The following is a 19,709-nucleotide window of genomic DNA, read 5'->3' on the forward strand; positions in this document are numbered from 1 at the left end:
TAAAATGCTAGTTGAGATGTTTTTGATTTTCTGCGTCGTGGTGTGTTGCTATGGTGGCAATGCACACCTTCAAGGTGGAAGGGGACAGCCTCCCTTCCAGCCTCTCCTGCAGGAAGGAAAGCACTGATCCGACTGCGCATCTCTGGGGGTTCCCGACGGGAAGGACACCACTTAGCGAACAGACGCCACTTAAAAGGCATACAGTCGCCTCATAGAGGGGGCCCTAGCCTAAGTGATCGTGTCTACCACCGCAGGTTTGAGTGATGGCCTTGAGCTCCTTTAGAAGGAGATAGAGTGCAGTGGCATTGTGACGTTTGACCCATAATTCTCATTTCTGTGTAATGAGACTGAATGTTTACAGTATCTGTCAGGATTTATGTTCTTTAATTTTATTTTTTCCATTGTCTTTGATCGCTACTATAAACTATAACTATAACAACATTCTCAATGCCAATTTAAATACAACAGCAAAAATATGATAGTTACTAAATTAATATAAAGAAATGGCATGTAGTTTTCAAGTTTGTTTTTCACCATTGTTTTTCACAGTGTTGGGGAGCTGACTAAAAGCAGCTACGCTACTAACTTTTTCAGCAGCGTTTCAGTAGTTTAGCTATTTTCACAATAGTGTAGCCTTTCCAGTGACAAACGAAATTTTCCAACGAGTAGCGATGTATCATCACAAAACACTACATTTGTCACATTGTACTGTGAACGCAGCAATAGAACGCTGGGAAAAGCAAATAATTTAAGTGAATCAATTCTTTCAGGCAGTTCATTTAACTGAACCAGTTAAAATAAACAATTCACTTATATTTAGCAATACATTTACATTTATTCATTTGGCAGATGCTTTTATCCAAAGCGACTTACAAAAGAGGAAAACATAAGCGAATCATCTTGCTTATAAGAGCAATAAGAGCTCTGATTAATTTTAGTGAGTCGGTACTTTTTAATGGTTCATGTAAATGAACTAGTTCACATAAATGATTCACTGATTCACTTGAGCCCTACGAAGCCTTAAAGGACTTTACCTGCTTTTTTGAAGTGAAATATTTAGATAATTGCTGCTGTTTATCACTATATTTTGATTCAGTTACATAAAATAGGGTGTTTTGTAGTTTATTAGTGTATATTAAGTAAGGATGCCCCGATGTACCGGCCGCTGATATTTATCAGCCTGTTATTGACCAAATTAAAGCATGAAAACGTCTATATGAGAAACCGATGGTTCATTTATAATTAATTATCAACACTTTGTAAAAACTCTTTGAATTCAAATGCACAATCCAGAAATAATGATAGCAACAGAATGAACATTTAAGAATATTTAATATTTAATTTATAATCATTCTTGTTCTCTCATTGAGGAAAAAACGTTGTTACAGACGTGGCAGTTTTGAAAGTGGCACTTACCTATACATGCCCTAACAATAAACAAGAGTTCATGGCAAATTCGCCACAGATAATTTTCACATGCAAATAAGCTTTGCGGCAAACTTGCGACAAATTGTCCATTGTTGCCAAAGGTTTGCCAGAGGTTCACCACTACCAGCGAAGAGCTACAAACTTCTGGCAAACATTTACGGCGAATCAAAAGCTAATTTGCATGTGAAACTAACAAGTGGCAAATTTGCTGCAAGTTTGTGGCTAGTTTAGATTTTTTGTAAGGATGACTAGGTAAAACCATACAAATTGCTTTCAAACCGGCAGCAGACTTTGACTTCTGAGACATTGGTATGGTTTCCATTAAGGCTGCACAATTGATTGAGAAAATATTGAAATCACAATATGGTCTTGCCTGATTACGAAAGCTTGAAAGGCTACGTTTAATAAATAGACTGCAATCAGGTCTTCTGTCAGCGCTTCATTCAGCATAGTGTAAGCAAGTGGCACCCACTAGCAGTCTGGATGGCATTATCCGTAATCCATAACAGAATTTAAAAGGGTGTTTTTTTTCCTTTGGTAACTTTTTATTTTTCCATGATGTGGTTGACATTTCTGTGGAATTGCCTGACATATGCATAATATGAATTTGTGATGTTCTATTATATATAAGACAAACATGATAAATGTGAGTTTTAGTGTTTTGAACTGAAAAAAAAAAAAAAAAAGAAATTGTATCTTTCATGATGGCTTTCATAAAAATTTTGGCCTGTCATGTGTTCAACAGATCCAGTCCATGTTCAGTGTAAATTATTTATTGTTAGAACAGAAAAAAAGCTTTGTATATTTTTAAAACATAAGTCTGGAGCAAAACAGTGATCTGATGACAAAATAAGGTAAGTGGCAAAATATCGGCATCGGTATCGACCAGTAGCTCTTTGTAAATATCGGTATCGGCCAACAAATTCCATATCGGTGCATCCCTAATATTAACATTTATGTTCAATTTAATGTTGTCACCCTATTTGTTTAACCCTTATGAAAATTGGTTTTACTCTAGTAATATTGTATCCATGACTGTAACCATAGTTAAGTTTGTGGATACTATGGTTTGACTACAAATATCATATTTTTAATGTAACTATGGTTACTGTAGTAAAACCATGGTTAATTTCCATAAGGAAATGTCAGTCTTATGTCAATCTATTTGGTGATATTATTGAATTCATCATATTTTCAGAGCTGATCGCAGAATCACAGAATATTATCCGATTGTAATCAGAAGTTCACATACACTTAGGTTGAAGTCATTAAAACTAATTTTTTAACCACTCCACAGATTTCATGTTAGCAAACTATAGTTTTGCCAAGGCACTTAGCCAATTAGCTTCTGACAGGAGGTGTACTGAATTGGAGGTGTACCTGTGGATGTATTTTAAGGCCTACCTTCAAACTCAGTGCCTCTTTGCTTGACATCATGGAAAAATCAAAAGAAATCAGCCAAGACCTCAGAAAAAAACAATTGTGGACCTCCACAAGTCTGGTTTATCCTTGGGAGCAATTTCCAAACACCTTAAGGTACCACGTTCATCTGTACAAACAATAGTATGCAAGTATAAACACCATGGGACAACGCAGCCATCATACCGCTCAGCAAGGAGACGCATTCTGTCTCCTAGAGATGAACGTAGTTTGGTGTGAAAAAAGCAAATCAATCCCAGAACAACAGCAAAGGACCTTGTGAAGATGCTGGAGGAAACAGGTAGACAGGTATCTATATCCACAGTAAAACGAGTCCTGTATTGACATAACCTGAAAGGCTGCTCAGCAAAGAAGAAGCTAATGCTCCAAAACCGCCATTAAAAAGCCAGACTACAGTTTGCAAGTGAACATGGGGACAAAGATCTTACTTTTTGGAGAAATGTCCTCTGGTCTGATGAAACAAAAATTGAACTTTCCGCCATAATGACCATCGTTATGTTTGGAGGAAAAAGGCTTGCGACCCAAAGAACACCATCCCAACCGTAAAGCATTGGGGTGGCAGCATCATGTTTTGGGTGTGCTTAGCTACAGGAGGAAGGAAAATTATGTGGATATATTGAAGTAACATCTCAAGACATCAGCCATGAAGTTAAAGCTTGGTCGCAAATGGGTCCCAAGCATACCTCCAAATTTGTGACAAAATGGCTTAAGGACAATAAAGTCAAGTTATTGGAGTGGTCAATCCGATAGAAAATTTGTGGGCAGAACTGAAAAAGCATGTGCGAGCAAGGAGGCCTACAAACCTGACTCACTGTTTTCTACGATTAAATGTCAGGACTTGTGAAAAATTTTATTTAAATGTATTTGGCTAAGGTGTATGTAAACTTCTGACTTCAACTGTATCTAAAATATTTTTTTCTTTAAATAGTTTCAATTTAGTTAGCTACTTTGTGTTAGTAATTGGTATTGTTGCTAACTGTTTAGCTGTTTATTGTTTTAAAAGAGTAGCTTGACTTATGTTTAATTAGTTTATGTTATGTGTATCTTGTAGCTTGGAAAGAAACAGTTTCAATGTACTGTAGCTTCCCCTAACACTAATTTCCCCATCATTTTACAATAAGGTTCCATTTGCTAACTTTAGTTAACATGAACTAACAATGAACAATACGTATTATGCATTTATTAATCTTAATGTTAATTAAAACGTCTAGGTTATTGTCCCTGACGGAGGGAACGAGACGTTGTGTCGATGTAGTGACACTAGGGGTCGCCCTTGGGAGCCCCAAACACCTCAGATCTTTGAGAAAAGGCCAATGAGAATTGGCGAGTGGAATTTGCATGCCACTCCCCTGGACATACAGATATAAAAGGAGCTGGCTCGCAACCACTCATTCAGGTTTTGTGCTGAGGAGCCGAGACAGCATTGTGGCAGGGGGGACACAACATCTCGTTCCCTCCATCAGGGAACGGAGGTTATGACAGTAACCGAGATATTCCCCTTCTGTCACTCACTCGATGTTGTGTCGATGTAGTGATACTAGGGGTCCCTATACGAAACGCCACAACTAGCTGAACCATGTTACGCGGACTGCCGGTGCAGGTGCAAGTAAGCTGCAGCGTGCGTAGTAGCAGGTGCACCGTTCTGCACATAGCCTCCCCCAACGCCCCAAAAAACGTAGTATAGTTCCCCACATCTCTGGGGGGGGATGTATCTAGTATGGGAGCAGGCCGCGCCAGCCGTGGCCTTTTCTCTCTATGTTTTCTCTCCACAGAGTATTCAGTTATTCGGCTGGGGCCATTTTAACGCTCAATATATGCACCGGGGAAGGTGTTCTTTTCCTATCCTATTCTTTCAGGGGGAAAAGACCCCACGGAGACCACATCTTGTAACATGTGGCAAGCACGTCACGTTGGCTCAGAGCCGCACATGGAAGAGGCGCAGTGGTAGGTCCTGCCTGAAAGGGGAGGAGCTCTACAAACATGGCGACCGCAACAGAGAGGGCTCTGTCGAAGGGAGATGCAGGTCTGCCAACAGGGAGACCGTACTGCGGAAAATACATCACAGGGGGTTACCGGAGTAACCGGCACCTGTGGAGCACCTACCTCAGTAAGGGCATATTAGCACACGTACTGGTTCCAGCTGTGAATTCCTCCGCTGAATTCGCGAGCCACAGGGCTAGGGAGGAAGGACATCCAGGGTTCACGGGTTCGTGACCTCGCATGGGAAAAGAAGTGCACATCTTCACCTCTTTGGAGCGACACACCCGGCCAGCTGTCCGTATTCCCGAACTTACCTGTTCGTACCTGAAAGAACACGGGACGAAACCGGCTCAACCCGGAGATTGTAAAATCTCGCAAAGGTATTGGGTGTTGCCCAGCCTGCTGCCCTGCAGATGTCTGTTAGAGAGGTGCCATGGGCCAGAGCCCACGAGGATGCCAGACTCCTTGTGGAGTGTGCTCGTATTCCCGTAGGGGCGAGCACGGCCTGGGCCTGGTATGCCATAGCGATGGCATCCACGATCCAGTGGGCAAGCCTCTGTTTGGAGACAGCATTCCCTTTCCGCTGTCCGCCAAAGCAGACATAGAGCTGCTCAGAGTATCTAAAGCTCTGCGTGCGATCCAAGTAGATGCACAAAGTACGCACCGGACACAGCAACGACAGGGCTGGGTCTCCCTCCTCCTGGGGCAGCGCTTGCAGGTTCACCACCTGATCCCTGAAGGGGGTTGTGGGAACCTTGGGCACATAGTCCGGCCGGGGTCTCAGGATTACGTGAGAGTCACCCGGACCGAACTCCAGGCAGGTATCGCTGACAGAGAACGCTTGCAGGTCCCCGACCCTCTTGATGGAGGTTAGCGCAATCAGGAGGGCCATCTTCAAGGAGAGTGCTTTCAACTCGACTGACTCTAACGGCTCAAAGGGGGCTCTGTGAAGGCCCAGGAGGACCAAGGAGAGATCCCATGAGGGGAACAGGCGAGGCCTAGGAGGATTCAGCCTCCGGGTGCCTTTCAGGAACCTGATGATCAGGTCATGCTTCCCTAAGGCCTTACCGTCCACTGTATTGTGGTGTGCTGCTATGGCGGCCACATACACCTTTAAGGTGGAGAGAGACAGCTGTTCCTCCAGCCTCTCCTGCAGGAAGGTAAGCACTGACCTGACTGCGCATCTCTGAGGGTCTTCAGCTCGCGAAGAACACCAATTCGTGAACCGAGGCAGCTTTTTACACTGAAGTGGCATCGGTTCACGAATTGGTGTTCTTCGTTGGGGGAGCTCTGGCCTGAGTGATCATGTCTAACACTGCTGGTGGTAGGCCACTTAGGTCTTCCGCATCCCATCCAAGGGCCAGACGTGGAGGTTCCAGAGGTCTGGGCGCGGGTGCTAGATGGTGCCCCGTCCCTGCGAAAGAAGGTCCTTCCTCGGGAATTCGCCAGGGAAGGGCTGTCGTGAAGAGCCAAGCCACCAAGTCTGGGTGGGCCAATACGGGGCCACAAGGGTGACCTGCTCCTCATCCTCCCTGACCTTTCACAGGGTTTGTGCAAGTAGGCTCACTGGGAGAAACGCATACTTGCACAGCCCCCGGGTCCAGCTGTGTGCCAGCGCATCTGGGCCGAGGGGGGCCCCCGTCAGAGAATACCAGAGCGGGCAGTGGGAGGTTTCTTGGGAGGTCTACTTGTGCTTTGCCGAACCGACTCAAAATCAGCTGGACCACCTGGGGGTGGATTCTCCACTCTCCCCTGAGCGTCATCTGCCGCGACAGCGCGTCCGCTGTGGCGTTGAGGTTGCCCGGGATGTGAGTGGCCCGCAGTGACCTCAGTCGCCGCTGACTCCATAGGAGGAGACGGCGGGCGAGTTGCAACATCTGTCCGGACCAACACATGCTTGCCCCGGATCAACGGCAAAAGCCTCCGCAGGGCGAGCAATGCTGCCAGCAACTCGAGGCAGTTGATGTGCCAACACAGTCGCGGTCCTGTCCAGGAGCCAGCGGTTGCGTGCCTGTTGCACACGGTGCCCCAGCCTCGCTTGGAGGTGTCTGACGTAATGACGACGTGCCTGGACACTTGCTGTAAGGTAACTCCTGCCCGTCGAGGAGCCTCGCTTCGTCTCGAACTCATGGCTGCGCTGAGGGGACCCTCGAAGCACTTTCCTTGCTCCATGTACCCGGTGTCGTGGGGGGTCGGTGACGGGGGAGGAGGGACTTTTTGACCGTCCTCGTAGTCTGTCTCAACCACCTGGCTGTGGGTATGAGTGTGGTGCGAACGGACGCGCGAAGGCGGGGGTGCTCACGCCGTGACCTTTGTCGCCCGGAGAGCGAGGTTGGTCGCTGAGCGCAGATCCTGCATCACATCGGGATCAGGACTACCCACGTGCAGTTCCTTTAGTGCCTTGGCCTGGTGTACTTGCAGGAGTGCCATGGCATGCAGGGCAGAGGTGGCCTGACCAGAAGGCGCTGTAGGCTTTGGCCGTCAGAGACGACGTCGTCCTACGGGCCTTGGAACGGAGTGCCGGGCGATCCCACCAGCTGGCTGCGCTTTGCGGGCACAGGTGCACCGCAATCGCCTTATCCACCTGAGGGACCTCCGTATACCCATGGGCCACCCCGCCATCGAGGGTAGTGAGAGCGGACAAGCTGGGAGGTCGGTTTCGGGCAGAAAAAGGTGCCCTTCATGACCTCGTCAGCTCGTCGTGCACTTCCGGGAAGAAAGGGAGGGGGGGGGGGGGGGCGTGGCTGTGAGCGATCATCCAGCCGCAAGGGCTCAGGGGAGAGTGGAAGGTTCTACTCCAACCCGACACACGCGGCGGCCTGGGCAAGCATGGCGGTCATCTCGCCATCAGCCTCAGACTGGGCGGGCCGACCCGAAGGTGGCAGCTCAGTCGAGTCCTCTGCGTCTGACATCACCAGTACGCTCTCCAGTGCAGCGATCGAGCACTCATCCTGCTCCGGAGCTCCGAAAGGGACACTAAGCTGGCCCTGGGGTGAGCTGGTCTCCTCTTGAAACTCGCCGGGGGCAAATGGGCGTATTGGGGAATGGGAGGTCCGCGGGGATTTACCTGGTGGAGCCGCGCCCATTGAGGCCCCCAAATCGCCTCCAGCACCAGCCGGTCCGGCCTCGTACCCGGAGGTAGAAGGAACGGCGCAGGGGGCGGCTAGAGTGGCTTTCCCCCGGAAGAAGAAAAGCCGCGACCGCAACGTTGCATGGCCATATTCTCGCAATGAGAACATGAACCATCCACAAATGCTGCCTCAGTGTGATTATGACCCAGACACGTGAGGCAGCACCCGTGGCCATCGGAAGTGGAGAGATAGCGACCGCATCCAGAAATCACACAAAAAGACATCTTGAAAAAGATGTGTCTTTAAAAAGACATTCACGTCAATGTGTTTGCTCTAATAGAGAAAATATACTCTTTAGAATATAAACTGTTTTAGCACTGTCGAAGTGCCCAGGGGCGTAATCTGCACAGATCTGTGCAGAAGGAGAGAAAAGCCACTGGAATGCACTGTATATCCAACAGCAAAAGCTTCATGGGAGGTGAATGGACCGGTAGTGGAAGACAGCTTGCTGACACACAACCGCTCGGCTCTGAAGAAAACATTTTAATGAGTGGTTGCGAGCCAGCTCCTTTTATACCCGTTTGTCTGAGGGAGTGGCATGCAAATTCCACTTGCCAATTCTCATGGCCTTTTCTCAAAGATCTGAGTTGTTTGGGGCTCCCAAGGGCGACTCCTAGTGTCACTACATCGACACAACGTCGAGTGAGTGACAGAAGGGGAACATATACTAATACATTTTTAAAATCAAAAGTTATATTAGTTAACATTAGTTATTGCACTATGAACTAACATGAACTAACATTGAACAATTTTTATTAACTAACATTAACTAAGATTAGTAAATACTGTAGAAAATATATTGTTAATTGTTGTTTGTGATACCTAATGCATTAACTAATGTTAACTAATGGAACCTTACTGTAAAGTGTTACCAATTTTTCAAATAATGATCCAAGTAAACAGTATTTAAATAAAGAACAAAGAAACAAATTACTAGCAATAGATGAAATGCAAAGCATGAACTTGTTGACAAAACAAAAAATGAATGAAAATAAAAATGACAAATGACCTACAACAGTCAGCAGTTATGACCACTGAAAAGCCTAACGATGTCATTCGCTCATGACTGTTGTTCAAACTCTATTGGTTACATGCTACTAATAAACAATGTGTGTGGAAACTTGGTACCAAAGAAACTTTACTTTTGACATCCCTACTTCAAACAATGCTAATATATGAGAAATAGTTTACAGATAAACAGTATGTTTGAACTTATTGTGAGTATTTGTTTCCATCTCTTTTCTCAGAGTATGTCAGAATTCAGCTCGCTGTTGAGTGATCTGTCTGAGAACATCACTAATGAAGACCTGGAGCAGCTGAAATCAGCCTGTAAGGAGGACATCCCTGAAGACCAGAGTAATGCCATCACCTCCTCCAAAGACTGGTTCAGCTACCTGGAGAAAAACGACAAACTGGCACAAGGTGAATGAGAGCGACAAAAATAGTTTAAACAAAATTCATGTGTGTTTAAAGGAGTGTTTCACCCAAAAAGGAATATTGTGTCCTCATTTACTCACCCTCACGTCCATACAAATCTTGCACTTCATTTGAAGTCTTCTGGAGACATATGATAGCTTTGTGTGACGAACACACCAAAATTTAAGTCATTAAACATTCAAAACATGCAAGCACACATTGTGTCGTGATCAATCACTGTCAGTGTCATAAAAAAAAATTGAATAATTCATTACGAGGGCATTTTTTGGCCCTACGTTTTACATTTCGGGGTCATTTTTGGTGGCATTTTTACAGACCCCTTTATTTTCTGATGACATCATTGACATCAAACCTGCCGTGGCGCATCTTGAGGCGATCCACAAGTGCTTCCAGAAAAAGAAAATTTAAACAGGATTGTAACAATATGAGTAAATGGTGACAGAATCATCATTTTTATGTGAACTATCCCTTAAACTGAGAATTTAGTTTATTGGACGGTCATGTTTTTGAGCTAAAACAAATTCAGGACAGTCTGTTTTATCTGACGTTTCTCTAATTGTCTCTCTTGTTCAGATAACCTCTCCTACATCGAGCACATCTTTGAGATCTCGCGGCGGCCTGACCTCTTGACCCGGGTCATTGAGTACCGCACAACTGTGCTGAAGATATCTGAAGATGACGAGATAGACACCAAACTCACACGCATCCCCTCTGCAAAGAAATACAAGGGTACACATCACTCATCTTAAACATTCTCAATGGTCCAAGTGCTTTCGAACAAAACTGGCTTCACAATGGACATCAGTTGGCGACCCAACGTAGTTCCAAAATTGTTTAGAGTGCAAAAATAAAAATAAAATTCCTAAAATGAAACATTGAATTTGACTAATGTTACCATGAAGCGCATAGGCTCGACAGTATGCTAAATTATTAACATGACATTATAGACCACCCCTGGAGTTGCGAGTTCGAATCCAGGGCGTGCTAAGTGACTCCAGCCAGGTCTCCTAAGCAACCAAATTGGCCCGGTTGCTAGGGAGGGTAGAGTCACATGGGTTAACCTCCTCGTGGTCGCTATATTGTGGTTCCCTCTTGGTGGGGCGTGTGGTGAGTGGTGCGTGGATGCCGTGGAGAATAGCGTGAAGCCTCCACATGCGCTAGGTCTCCGCGGTAACGTGCTCAACAAGCCACGTGATAAGATGCGTGGATTGATGGTCTCAGATGTGGAGGCAACTGAGATTCGTCCTCCGCCACCTGGATTGAGGCGAGTCACTACACCACCACGAGGACTTAGAGCACATTGGGAACTGGGCATTCCAAATTTGGGAGAAAATCCAAAATATATATATATATATATATATATATATATATATATATATATATATATATATATATATATAGACAGAACTATAAACAGACAAACTAAAAAAGTCAAATCTATACATAAGAACCATTTGAAAAGTACCAAAAATAAATGATGACGGCCTGGTAAAAGTTTCCAATTCAGTTTTAATGAGACCTTCACATTAGAGATCGACCGATAGTGGATTTTGCCACTACCGATACCTAAGGTGGTGGGAAAGACCGATAACCGATTTATCGGCCGAAGGTTTTTACAACTTTTACATTTTCTTATTCTTTCTTTACTTTGATGGGCACAGACATAGAGGCTGCAAGAATCCACAATTAATAAAATTTGAGATGCAGTTTATTATTCAACCAAAATCCCCAAAATAACCAGAAAAAATTCAGATTTGCTTAACAAAGCAGGACTTTTCATTATAAACAAGCCGAAACACAACAGGGACTCTTATTTTCAAGTGATGAAATTATGTTAAAACTATCGGCAACTATTGGCATACATTTTTGCAGTTAACGATAGTTCCAAAAAGCAACTATCGGCACCTATTATTCAGTAAAACATATATCGGTCTACCTCTACTTCATGTAAAAAAGGAAAAAATTGAAATCTGTTAGTTTTTTCAATAAAAATGAACCCCAAGAACATTAAATTGCCCAAACTCCCCCATCCAAATATATTTTCATACCTGTCTCTCCTCTGCGTTTTAGATATCATTCGTCAGCCTTCAGAAGACGAGATCATCAAGCTTGCACCTCCACCTAAAAAAGCATGAGGTCAAAGTTCATGACCTCTGCTCCTCATCCCTGGCACTTCATCTTGCCCATCATCTTCGCCAAACCACTCCCTCTGCCCCACCCACTTTACCTCCTACACAAAAGAAGCCAAGCAGCCAATCAGATTGCCAAGATGCTCTTCAGCCACACCCATGCCACGGAGGCACAGAACATATGGAAAATGAGAACAAAATGGACAAAAAAACTTGTAGTCCAGTTACAATTTTAAAGTGAATGGGGTCAAGTTGTGTGTCGGAATGACATGTTTGTTGATGTTTGTGCGGTATTGTGTGTGTGTGTGTGTGTGTGTGTGTGTGGAGAGAGAGAGAGAGAGAGAGAGAATTTATTGGGATGCTGATCGTATTAAGCGGCATTGCCAGAAACCTAATGAGTAGTTCCTAGTTTCTTTATGTGCCACTGGGCTAACTAGTGTGAAGCTAGTAGTGATAACAAGTTCAGCTGTTCCTTTAGCCACATTTATTCTATAGTTAGTAATGTGGGTAAATTTGAGGTCGGTACATTCCCTTTAAAAAAGAAAACAGTTACTCTATAACAAATTATTGCCACTTAGAAAGCCAATATTTGCCTTTTTTAGAAATATAATGCATTATTCCAGGGTATGCAGTGACCTAAGTAGAGAATTATTATGGCTTTTTTTATATTTCTGTATATCGTAATTCTAGGAATCGTAGTTTATTACGTTATCGGTTATATAATCATCTTTCCTTATCCAACAACAACCGTCTTATACAGTATATATTAATATAAAATAGTGTTTTAGTACAAATGGGAGGCAAAATTAAAAAGTTTACCTGCTTCAACATTATAAACACTGTCTACAGAAGAGCCTATCAAAAAATTAGAACATGGTAGAACGCAAAATTGATTGTTTATTAACCTTATAACTCCATTCTGCAGTTTTTGCGTTAGAAAATAGACGGCATATATTTTTGTTAAAACATTAAATTGTTACATTTGACTACTTCTACTGTGAATTATTTATTGGAATGCCTCAGTATACTGTTATGTAAAACTTCAGATGATATCAAATATATTTTCAGATTGTAATAAATATACTGAAGGAGGGGAAGAAATCGCTGTGGCTAAAATAGAAATATAGATCATGCATCTCTATACATTTGCAGAACTCTGCGTGGCCAAAAGTCTGTATGGATTTCAGATCATAAACTAGTATCAGAGATCCAAACAGTGTGTCATGTATAGCTGTTTATTCTTCTATTTGTACTACTTTGCTGTTATAAGTATGTTTTGATAAGCAAGTAATAATATAGACACATTTTCCCCCAACCATTCTAACACAGCATAAACTACCAGTCAAAAGTTTGGAAAAGCTCACGCATTCTTTATTGTCAATTATTTCAATTCCAATTTTTATTTTATTAACATTTTCAGTTTTGTAAAGAAATCCATAAGTAAGCACAATTTTCTTCGAAACAAATTAAAGCATTTAAGCGTTTAGATAAAAAAATGTTTTTAGTAACATAAATTCAGTCAAAAGCATCCAGAGTTTTGACTTATAGTGTATTTGACAAGATTATGCTGTGTTTACGAATATTAATATCATGAAAAATAATATTCTTTCAGATCTCACCTTTTATACGCACCATCTGTGAAAAGACTGTTTCAACACGACTCTAAATTCGCTTGATCACTGTGTCATTTGCTCAACAATTGACTGTTGTTTTGATTGCATAAATCCGCAGCGGGTATTAAGGACGTGCCATGCGTGTTTCGATGCGTCTGCATGTCCACCCACGCATGATGATCGCATGCATCGTTTAGTTACAGGCTGTTTCTGTGACTCAATATTACTGTGTTATGATATTTCATTTAATCAATGCAAACAAGCTCCAAGACCTCGGCAAATCAAATATGGAGATGCTTATATCATTATAAAAGTCTGTAATGTTTAGTAAACATGGGTCTCCCCTTTAAACATGAAACTGCATCACTTTGAAGTTTCAGATCAGTAAAATAAATCAAAAATCTAACTGTACTTCAGTCGCTACCATTTTAAAGGAAGAGTTTAAGTATTAGTAAATAGTATAGAAGAGTAAAATAAAAATTCTGTCATCATTTGTTTTTTTATTTTGTAATCATTTACTCACCTTAATGTTCTTCCAAACCCATGACTTTGTTTTATCTGCGAAAAACAAAAAAGGAGAATTTTGGAAAAATGTTCACACTGCTCTTTTCCATACAGTGAAAGTGAATGGGGACTGGGGATGTCTAACTTCAAAAAGAACAAAAAAGTGTGATAAAAGTAGTCCATAACAGTCGTGCGTGATATTTCATGTCTTGTGAAGTCGTACGATAGCAAAATGTAAGTCGTTATTTCCTGGAAACCGTTTGCTTTGCAATAGCTCTCAAATCTCATTTGCGTTTCCGCATATTCAGACTTTGTGTGTTGTCATCAGTCTCGAGACACGTGAACAACTACATTTACAAGCTTGTTCGACTGTTATTATATTGCGCGGTAGGTCAACTGATAGAGCATTGCACTTGTGATGCATAGGACCGGGGGACGAGTCCTGAAGAGCATGTGATTCCTCTCAGATTTGCTTTTCTGACACTATTGGTTAGGTTTAGGTTTAGGGTAAGGTTGAGAAAATGATGACAATTTTATTTGTATTTTTTGTGAACTAATAAATTGAAATTTATTTTAACAGACAAAATGTGGCATTTCTCAAAAATTATAGTGTTTAATCATGATATATGCAATGTGTCAAAAATGATCCCTCCAGTACACACATGTATTTGATTTGTTTAATCTTCTTGTAGTTGTATTGATGTTTCTCAATTGTGTATAAATATCATCTTGTGAATTTTGCTGTGTGACATTGTGACTGTGGTGATGTTCCCTAACTAGTGTCACATACAGTCAAACATGTTCAAATCAGTCTCATCAAACAAACGATGATCGGTCTATTTTATTTATTTGTTCCTCTCTATTCGTTTGGTTGGTTTGTTCAGTGACGTTATGGTTGGTTATGTTTGTTTTCTGCAGTACATGGACTGAATTCTCTGTGATATCTGATTGTAGTTGCCATTGCTAGTTTTTCCAACTGAGAATATCATTTTAAATCATCCCTTGACCTGCAACTAAGGGCTTCGTATGTCCTAACATGATTTACGGTGATTTTCAAACACTTGGTTAGATGTGGTACTGTTGCTCATGTGTTATGTGAATGTCTACCAGCACCTGTCTGGTTATTTGAGCCGGTGCTGATTGTTAGATTTGTCTTTATCTTGGGCCTCTTTCTGCTCTTTTCTTTGCAATTTAACACCATGTGTCTTTCTCTAGTTGAACGCCACTTTCTTTTCTCTATGCAGAGAATATTCGGCACTGTGCACGCTTCGGGACACATCTATTGTGTGTTTGGCCAAACTGCACGAGAACAGACAGTCCACTAAAGCCATAGGCACATAATACATGTCAATTGATCGTCAAATTTGATGTCACAGTATTGAAAACATATCAGCCTTGATAATGCTGCAAAAACTTTGTATTGCTGAAGATTTGTCACAAGCGCAACTCAAGGTGTTTGATCCTAATTTTAGTTCCAGTGTCACAAAAACAAGAATCGCACTGAAATGTATCGAACTGAAACTGAAAAAAAAAAAAAAAAAAAACTATTGTATTTTGAGTGAATCTCACAAAAAGCATATTTCACCCCAAAATAAAAAACAAAACAAAAAATATTATATTTTACATAAAAAAACATGAAGCCTACTTTTAAACTCATTATGATTTTTTTGCATTGTAACATTATATTCATCGCTTTTATGCACATATAAACTCATCAATTATATCACTGTAATGTTTGCCATAAAATATTGTTATACTGTGTATTTGCTGCACTTTTAATTTATTTAGCATAATAAAAATGAAGCCTATTTTTAGAATGGTGATGATTTTTTGCATCGTGACATTATATTCATCACATTTAAGCAAATTTAAACCTGTCAATTCTCATTAATGTAATATTTGCCATAAAATATTGTAATAACGTAAATGTGTTGCACCTTTAGTTTATGATGATTTTAATGTGTGTGTGTGTTCTTTTATTATTATTATTTTCCAGTAATGAGAATATGGAGGGAAAATTTACATAAATGTTACAATGCAAAAAATCTTAATAGTTCTAAAAATAGGTATATATATATTTTTTTCTGTTGATGTTGGGGTGAAGTATGACCTTGATATTTCTTCTTGAGATTCACCCTATTGTTGAAGCATAAACAGATTATTATTTTTTTTTTTTTACTCTTAATGATGTTATGTCCTTACATTGTACAAATACAATATATTGTGCATAAACATATGTGTGTTTTATCATTAATTAATTTATTTAATGCAGTTGTATCATGTTTTGGTGTAATGAAGTATGTTTATTAACTGGACAAACAGTGGACATCGATTAATAATTGTAAATGTTAGTGTGAAGGTCAGATGAGTTGTGTTGGTATAAATGTAGGGATAATTTTTTACTATACTCTGTTTGGATAACTTTATGCCATAATTTACGTCAATTTGTCATATTCTTTTTTCTTTTCTTTTTTTTCGTTGTAGTGTTACTCCAAATGTTTGTTCTCTTTCTTAGTAATGCTTGTAAGCATAATATGAGTGTGTTGTAGTTGCCATGCTTTTGTCATGTTGTGAAATGTTTGTATCAGGGGCCACTGGCTGTAAATGCAAGAAAACCTTTAAGGACCGCTATTTTATGAACGAGTCAAATTCCCTGTCAGATTATGAGACTGAACTCTGGAGAAGTGCAGAATCGGTTTACAAAGATCGTGCATGCAAATCATTGGTCGATGTAGTGTGATTTTGATGGTGTTGAAATATGGGCATGTATAAAGGAGGAATGGATTGTAGTATATTAGTAAACTGATCACAAAACTGATTCAGTGAAATAATCTTGAGGAAAATTATGTTTTACCCACAAATCAAAAAACAGTTTTGCATAAAGAAAATAAAGTCCATGAGACAATTATAATTGTACATTATTTTCATGAAAATTAAGCAAGTTTTAATTTACAGCATAAATGAACTTAATTACACCAAACACTTCCATGATGTATAAATATTACACAATTTAAATAATACTTTATTATATTATTGAAATATGCTTAATTTTCATGAATATCATGTCAAAACGCAAACAAAAAGTCTTAATGGGCCTTCAAATAGACCTTATTAAATATCTGTGTGTGTGTGTGTGTGTATATATACACTCTATACATATATATATATATATATATATATATATACCCAGATATTTTTCAACAGTTAATATGTATGTGTAGATCGGTGTACTATTAAAGTGCAACTTTGTTTGGTTGAACTTGAATGTTTGATCTGAGGAAAGGTAAGAGTGGAAATCGACAATTAACTCGCTTTAGGTGATATTTACGGCGTAAATGGGTAGGAGATTGAAGATGTAGAGAGTCATAAGAGAAACATATCATATGATAATTGTTTAATGCACATTTGTAGCAAGAAAATAAAAAGCACATTCGACATTATTGTGCTCATCAAAGCTATAAGAGTTAATAAAGTATAAAGTAAGGTCAAAGTGCCAACAGAACTGTGTTTGTTCAGAAGCTGAAAAGAGACTTTAATAAGATGCATACAGATATACTGAGACAGTTGCCTTTAGTGTGTGCAGTAGAGGTTCACAGAGTAGTGATGTGTTTTGGCATTTAGTTGGATTATTCTGAAGTGGGGTTGCAGTGCCGTGCTGGAGAATAGCTGTTTGAACATGAAAATAATGGAGATATTTGAACTAGATTGACAGATTCTTAATGAAGGACTAATTTTTGTTCTGCATTTTTGCTCATATACTTACATATATATATATATATATATATATATATATATATATATATATATATATATATATATAACACAATTGTTTTGGGCACCATACTTATTTATTGACTTGCTCTGCTTTGCGGATTGCAGATGTTGTCGCTGATCAAACAGAGTTTTGTCTCCGTTTGAGTTGCATTTCTCCCTTCTCACTTTGATCTTTAAACCTCCATGAGCAGTATGCTGTTAGCATTTCTTCTGTATTGTTTTTCCTTTCTTTTGTCTTATGTTGTAATAAAAGCAACAAAGTGATTAGAACACAGTATGGAAATATGTGTGTTAAATACACCTACAGATGTGGCTTTTCTCTTGGAGTAAATAAGGCTGAACTGAAATGATTCCATTTGGTCATTGTGCTTAAATGAATATATAAATATGATATATTAAAATATATTTGCTAACCTACAGATCTGTGTGAGAGCCAGTTCATTACACGTTTCAGCGAAACCCATGTTTGTGGAGGTGGTTGTTCAAAGACTTTTGTGTTTGTTATAAAGACAATTCTCTTTTGTATCAGAGAGTCACGTTAGCTCTTATAATGTATTATGGTAGGTTTATTTAAGTCAATTTCTGTATAGATACATACCAAAAGCTACTCAAAGTTTCCACTGTTATTGCCCAGGAAAAACACTAATAATAATAATAATAATACAATTCATTGAATTGGACACCTTGATCTTTTGTGACAACATGCCCCAATATCAGGGCATAGCTTTCCCATTTATCTAAATAGCAATTGCTCGACTGGCATGTAAATACATGGCGTCTCATAGAGAAAGATAATTTGTACATGGTGTAGTTACGGCATCTATCAGCAGGGGCTGCCAAAGCTAACTAGCCAAACCCTGACAACTATAAAAAAAAACCTTAAAAATGAAACTTCTCTCATCATTTACTCACTCTCATGCCATCCCATGTGTGTGTGACTTTCTTTCTTCAGCTGAACACAAATGAAGATTTTTAGAAGAATATTTCAGCTCTGTAGGTCCTTTCAATGCAAGTGAATGGTGATCAGAACTTAGAAGCTCCCTAAATCACATAAAGGAAACAAAAAAGTAATCCATACGACTCCAGTGTTAAAATCCATATTTTCAGAAGTGATATGATAGGTGTGAGTGAGAAACAGATCAATATTTAAGTCCTTTTTAACTACAAATCTCCACTTTTACCAGTCCTCCTATACGCGATCACAAGAGGACCGAGTTCTTATTCTTCTATTTTTAGCAATTCAAATTCTTTGTGCATATTGCCACCTACTGGGGAATGTTTATGTGGATTTTGGAGCTTCAAAGATGGACCAACAGAGCTTAAATATTCTTCTAAAAATCTTAATTTGTGTTCTGCAGAAGAAAAAAGTCATACACATCTGGGATGAGGGTGAGAAAATGTTACTCTTACTAGTTTTGCCATAGACAGAAATGGCAGAAGTAGTAAGAGTAGTACGGGTGGTATACCATTCCGAACTCATCAAGTGTGTGCTCATTTTAACCTTGTTCTTCTCTTTCACACAGGCTGAACACAATATCACAACATCTTACACTGATGTTAACTGTACTACTACACAATGTTTGTATCACTCAGCTTGTCTTTGTTTACATTCTACAGCATAGTATGAAGCAGTACAAAGTGGAAGCGGAGTTGGAAAACCTGGAGTTGAGCTGGAGCCGAGTGATTACTGAACACTTTTGTTTACAATTAAGAGGGGGAATCTCTGTCACTCCATTCCTGTCATAAACGCTGTTCCAGACCAGACCACCTTTCAGTCTGTGTGTGGCTTTGTGATACACAAAGCGTGATGCTTTGGCTGCAATAATAACTTTACTGTTTGAAATTTGAGTCTGTTGCTTTTTGCACTAGATGTGATCAGGAGTCTTAATTTGGCCCTGAATTGAAATGTAATCTTGAGCAACAGTTTTGGAGACTTCCCCATTGAATAGCTGGAGAGTGACCTGACTTGCCTTCAAAGACCTTTGACAGAACTGCGTTTGCTATGCATGCCCACATTTTCTTGATAATCATCAGTCACTTAAAAAAAGTCAAATGTAAAGGTGCACTCAGTCTTTATCAGTCAATTATCATATCAATTAGGAATCACTTTACTGCATTACTGATTATGTAAATACAAAGCCCTGACATCAAAATATACTGTCAATAAAAAGCTTTCCATCTTTTTCCATCCACCCAGGTCATCAGTGTATGGAGACCTTGCAGTCCAAATGTTCCAATGAGGCTGATACAAATCAGAAACAATGCAAAGATGG

The 19,709-nt window shown here is 40.3% G+C and overlaps 1 protein-coding gene across 1 annotated transcript in view; it reads left to right on the plus strand.

Moving 5' to 3' along the window:
* Window positions 1–11,690, plus strand: part of LOC127456347 (astrocytic phosphoprotein PEA-15-like) — a 62,018-nt gene extending 50,328 nt beyond the window's left edge. Inside the window, exons 2-4 of the mRNA XM_051724797.1 lie at window positions 9,227–9,401; window positions 9,990–10,145; window positions 11,487–11,690. Of these exons, the coding sequence (XP_051580757.1) occupies window positions 9,230–9,401; window positions 9,990–10,145; window positions 11,487–11,551 (393 nt within the window). The 5' untranslated portion in view covers window positions 9,227–9,229 and the 3' untranslated portion in view covers window positions 11,552–11,690. The remainder of the gene's footprint in view (window positions 1–9,226; window positions 9,402–9,989; window positions 10,146–11,486) is intronic.
* Window positions 11,691–19,709: the final 8,019 nt, after the last annotated feature.

The sequence above is a fragment of the Myxocyprinus asiaticus genome, chromosome 2 (genome assembly GCF_019703515.2).
Source record: "Myxocyprinus asiaticus isolate MX2 ecotype Aquarium Trade chromosome 2, UBuf_Myxa_2, whole genome shotgun sequence".
Taxonomy (NCBI): domain Eukaryota; kingdom Metazoa; phylum Chordata; class Actinopteri; order Cypriniformes; family Catostomidae; genus Myxocyprinus; species Myxocyprinus asiaticus.